Here is a 5,608-nt window from a genome sequence, read left to right on the forward strand (position 1 = left end):
AAAAATTTACATAATTAAACTTACGTTACACGACATTCACATCAGGAGGTGCCAAAAACATAGTAAGAACAAATGCCGTTGACCGTATGATTCTAGGTGGTATAGTATTTTTAATTATAATTCAATGACACGTTTTCTGGGACACCCTGTATACAATGAGTGAATACTTTAAGCAAAACTGTATCGTTATTATTATGCGCGCATTATTTCCGGCACTAAAACATTTCAGAAGTTGTCTTGGTCTCAAATCCACTCCTGTGGCAAGGAGACGAACACAGTAAGGAGAGTGCTTTTAAACTATATTTTATAGAAAAAAGTGACTTTCTTCAATCAGACTTCGGCAGACACGAACTTAATGTACAAAGAAACGATCGCTTATGCTTGAGCGTGCTGCCTGCACAGGAAGCTTATTTCCTGTGCGTGACGCGTTCTTCGTATCGATATCGCCCAGCTGGAGAACTCGGCATCCACTGAAGCAATAGCGTAGATACATTTGGCGACACAGAAGCGCTATATCTCACGGTAGGTGTATTTACTTTCGATACCTTTTTTGTCCGAAATCGTCAGAGAAAGGAGATGTCGATATTCGAGATGTCGATATTCTGAACTCGTGTGCTAACTTTTGTGCGACACAAGTTGTAAGTAATACCTAAAATAACAATGTAGATAGGCTGTGGAGACTGAACCACAAGCGTCATCTAAGCCTGATTCACACTGCTGCGTTTACAGCTGCGTACAGCGTCTTACGTGTACCTTCGTTCCATCCTTCCGGATGGAACGAAGGTACACGCAGGTACACATGGTTCGCTATCAGCGGACGTAACACGCAAGCGCAACTGCAAATGCGATTCAGCATTTACGTACCTCATTCCATACTTTGCCAGTGCCAGCCTGGTTGAACGGCAGTTGAAAATGAGACAGCTGGGCTGTACCTTGATCCTCGTGACCCTCAGTCTTACAAGTGAGCATTATCTTTTATCACTTGCGAAGTGACGAAGGGCATTTCGATTATCAGTCCGAACCTAATTTCCTTTTCTATCTTGTCGTATCCTGGAAGGTGCGTCGCATTCGACTCCAGCAGACGAGCGTACGTCGAAGTAAGATTCTTTGCAGGTCATTCGTAATTCGGAACTACGCGTAGGTGAAATAATGCTGATTTGCTGTTGTCTTGCAGAAAGCCTGGGGACTCTGATAATGGTTCGTACTTACAGCATCTGCACTTCGTATTTATCTTGAACGGTGCGGCCACCATGGGCTCGCCTCGTGACTGTTCAAAATTTCAGCATGCGGGTAATACGGCAGGGAACCATGTGTACTGGTTGTAAATGGTCCGGGATTGGGGAGAAGTGACGAACTCTTTATTCGTTTTTATATCACGTAGCACGAACTTCAGCTATGTTTTCCGCGAGCAAAAGAAAACATATGTTGTGCAAGATTTCACCTGCTGTAAAATGACTTAAGCAGTTATGATGACGGATCATGCACGGACGGCGTAGCAGTGCACCTTGATTCGACATCCTGAACGATCGTATAAGACACAGTTTTAATGTCTGTAAGCCACATCTCTAGAGGGTAGAAATATAGATGGCATGGCCGAGGTTATAATTCTAGAGCACTAGAAAAACGAGTTTCAGGGTACCGCCAACCGCTTTGCTTGACTTGACTTCACCTCATGTATTTAGGCAACGCCACCACTTCCCTTCCACGCCAATATGGCCCGCTGCGTTAACGCTCTGCGACAAATTCAATTTTATGTAAACTCGCGTGAGATTACTTGTGCCAGACAATCCTGGACGATACAGTAACTACTGTGCGTACAGATATACAGATATGGACAATTACAAAGCGCAAAAGTTTTCCTAGGTATATAGCGATAATATAATCTCAGTTATACAATAATTTGATTTAAAAACGCAGACGTTTGGCTGTAGTGTTTTAATTAACAGTGCGAGTGATCAACCGCAGCATTACATGTATAAGAGATATCCAAATGAATAAATAATTGGAAGGGATATGGCGCATCACGGTCACGTGGGTGGATTCAGCCAATAGGCATAGCGGCGGCAAGGGAAAATGTACTCTGAAACTTGTTTTTCTAGTGCTCTAGATAATTCCCTTCCAGCCCTGTTTCTTTTGCATGACACCGTGAGGAAACCACAAGGTCGGGTACAGGATATAATGTCTATACTCTCACATTACCGGACACGACTTCACCTTTGCCCATTCAGCTGTGTATCAAGTTTGCTTCACATCTAGGACTGTGATTTCCTTTGCAGCAGAAGCACGTGTCGTGCTGAGCCCACAGTTCTCATCCACATTCAGAGACCTTCTGCGCATGCTGAAATCATACTATGAGGAACGGCAGAAAGGAAATTTAAACGTGAGCCCTGAGCAGTTCCAGGCTATAATGACTGAGATGGCAGCACATTATGCTCGGTACACTGATGAATTTTCCTACGCCCTCCCTGTCTACGCTGGCCTCGCCGCTGTCAAGCTAGCCGAAGGCAACGAACAGAAGCGAAACAAAGCGTACGCCAAGCTGGGAGAAGCCTTCTGGAGAGCCATTAACAGTGATCGTGCGGTACCTGTGTTGAAGGCATTCACGGAAGCAATTACACTCGGCGAGCTCTATTTGATTACCCCATAGTGATAACTTATTATCCCCTCATATTTGCTACTATTTACGATGCTTTTCTCCGTGTTTGAAGTATACTCAATTCTTGAGAGACGTAGTTTTCCGTCATCTATACGTGGAAGCGACTCCCCAAATACCGTGTTACAGTGAGAGCTATGTCAGCACACTGTTTCATCTTCGTACCGTTACACATTTACGTTTCTGCGAAGAACCCGAATTTCTTACGTCGACCTGGTCGGCACAGATATTTCCACTGTAGAATCTTACAGGTAGGCAAGCTAGCAAACCACCAAAGTCTGAGAGAAAATCGTACTATCTCGTACTATATCGTAAAATCTGAGCTATGGCATACTTCCAAGTGATACGCAGGGTATTCATTCCCTATAAAAAACAGAGCCTCACCGCATAGCACACTCATGGTCAACCAGCGCTCATAATGGTATCGTCTTTGTGTTTTATCTCTCTTTGTGGTTGTTTAGATTTCTGCCAACAAACGCGTTCAGCGAAACTGTTACCGCTCGCTGTGCGTTTGGTGAACTAATTTTGAAAACCTTCCTTGCATGAGGCTTCTTCAGATTTATGTAATTTCGTCTTGTCTTGTTTTGCATGTATATGGTCGATTGATTAAAATGCTGTATAATTTGTTTGTGGCCTCACGAAACATGATAATTAGGGAATATATGCTCTCACGGGTTCGGGTGATGATACCGAGTACTGTCGTGAACTCCGTGACGCAGTGGCTGAACGATTGCGCACATACACAATGCCACAATCAACAATATGTCCTTATGCTACAATTATGTTGTAAAAACTCAAGATTAACAAAGAGTCAATAACACTTCCAACCAAACAGTCACACTTATCTCAGTTCTGCGATGTCTTGGAGGGGGATCAATTGCATGCCTACTTTCGACGGTGTTTCTCGGTGGGTCCCTTGAGTTGTCGCTTCACTCACACACGTCACAACACTTGCCGGGCTCAGTCAGCCTTCACACACACACTTCTAACTTGTGTAATCGTCCACCTGCAGTACATTGCCGCCACTCCTCTACTTTCCCACCGCTCTCTCGCTGGGACTCTTATCTAACCAACTTATGACGACTGCCCCACTTTCCCTCAGTTACTCCTTATACTCCGGAAACGGGGTTCCCAAATGTCACTTCACGGAGCATGCCCCCTTTTCTGAGATAAGGTCATCACGCCTGTGTCCCAAAACACAGCTGCCATTTTTACGCAAAAACATAATAACAACAACAAAAAATACTTCTGTCAAGGTATCGGTGCAAAGACGACCCTCAAGTTCTTGACTTTAACACAGAATTCTAGACTACAACACGTGGCATCTGGTTAATCTATACACGGTCCGAGCGATCCAGCACTGGTTGCGCCGCGGGGTGCCAAGAACAACACGGAGGGCGCAAACACAGTCGCGTCGAAGTGTCAGGTTTCTCAACGTGGGCTGTTCCTCCACGTGTCTAACCCAGCATCTGGACGCCATAAATCTGAGCATCCCGAAGATGTCATGGCCCACCAATCCAGAGAGCGTTCTTCCAAATTAACTCACCCAAAAACTGTTAACGAAAAAGAATCCACAAAACAAGCTTGTCGCCCTGTGACATATGCATTGATCGAAAGTCAGTATCGCGGCTGTGTCAGAACAAGGCGACAAAATTCGAGACAGATATAACGTTTCTCGAGTATAGTTGTGCGGCTTCCTATGCGTACATTTCTGTAGGCAAACCTCCTGTGAATGGGGCAGTCTGCAGCTCTGCACTGCGACGGTGGTGTGCCTGAACTCTTTACGTGGGCCTACTCTTTCAGCTGACTTTTCGCATTTGCCACGCTTCTGTGTGGGTTCCTTCGGCGCACGGCAAATTAGTTCCCGGAATTCTCTTTTTTCTTTTTGCCTTTGCATTCAAGTATGCAGTCTACGCTTGAGTACATGGAGAACGATTGTACACTATGCACGGTTACCCTCAGCCACATGGCGCTGTTAACAAAACTTAAGGCCCAACAAATAATATGGGACGGTTCGACTATTTGTATCTACGTAACGTACACAGCTTTGTTGTTCAGCTTCGTCAGCTTCTTCAATTGCTTATACCCCTACCCCTGTTACACCGGCAGCCTTCGACGACCATTCAAGCCAACTGTCTTGAAAAACACGCGTAGATTCAGAGAGCGTGTAATGTGCCCACGTCTCAAAGGGTACTGAATCTAATGCTACTTGACAGGCTGACACGATATACGATTGCACTGTGGCACTTCCCGTAATTCCTTTCTTTTATGTAGTGTTAAGCTCAACAGGATTCGTTCATAATTTCATATCCACACGACGAAATCGTTAGCTGAATGTCGTTATATTCTGAACCCAAGTTGTCTGTCATATTTTTCTTCTACTTGGACTGACCGAATCCACAAAAAGTGCAACATCGTTTGCTTCCTGACTCGTGACATACATTACCAGCTCCGTGGTGCAATCCGCCGGAGCTAGTTTTGTCGCATTATTAGATAACGTTACGTTGCCTATGAATGGTGTGAGCAGCTACGGTTATAGACGTTAGTCATGTAACTTAGCAAGCGTTCCCTGCAGGCGTTTGTCTAAGAGCTCTGTGGAACCTGGGCAGCGGTGCTTCTCGGTTTTATGAATAAACGCGAATCTATCTAGATGCTGAAGCATGGGTTGATTCAATCAAGACTAACTGCCAGTACGGCGTGTTCTTCGTAGTCCCTGCGATTAGATGCCTCTATCGCATCGAGTGACGAGGATAGTCACCTTGTGTGACGACTTTACAACTCGGTATAGTTGAACCCTACATAATGCCACTGCTTAACAGGACCAGTGCAATGGTACTGCATTGCCCTGCACACACAACGGAAATTGTACAAACTTCAGCACTCACATTTTTGCAGCAAGGACATTTTTGCTTATAACATTCGTTAGCTTTTAAGGCACTCATCCGGACACAAGAC

The 5,608-nt window shown here is 44.9% G+C and overlaps 1 protein-coding gene across 1 annotated transcript; it reads left to right on the forward strand.

Moving 5' to 3' along the window:
* Positions 1 to 431: 431 nt before the first annotated feature.
* Positions 432 to 3,279, forward strand: LOC135383356 (uncharacterized). The gene is made up of 5 exons (XM_064612845.1): positions 432 to 522; positions 885 to 961; positions 1,058 to 1,097; positions 1,175 to 1,197; positions 2,277 to 3,279. Exons 2-5 carry the CDS (start codon positions 913 to 915, stop codon positions 2,645 to 2,647), a joined length of 483 nt encoding a protein of 160 aa, XP_064468915.1. The 5' UTR covers positions 432 to 522; positions 885 to 912; the 3' UTR covers positions 2,648 to 3,279.
* Positions 3,280 to 5,608: the final 2,329 nt, after the last annotated feature.

The sequence above is a fragment of the Ornithodoros turicata genome, chromosome 2 (genome assembly GCF_037126465.1).
Source record: "Ornithodoros turicata isolate Travis chromosome 2, ASM3712646v1, whole genome shotgun sequence".
NCBI lineage: Eukaryota > Metazoa > Arthropoda > Arachnida > Ixodida > Argasidae > Ornithodoros > Ornithodoros turicata.

Excerpts from the sequence above, each read along its gene's own strand:
- LOC135383356 (XM_064612845.1), top strand. The coding sequence starts at position 913 with ATGAGACAGCTGGGCTGTACCTTGATCCTCGTGACCCTCAGTCTTACA. Across the intron at positions 962-1,057 it reads CGTGACCCTCAGTCTTACAA|GTGCGTCGCATTCGACTCCA; the intron begins GTGAGCATTATC and ends GTATCCTGGAAG. Across the intron at positions 1,098-1,174 it reads GCAGACGAGCGTACGTCGAA|AAAGCCTGGGGACTCTGATA; the intron begins GTAAGATTCTTT and ends GTTGTCTTGCAG.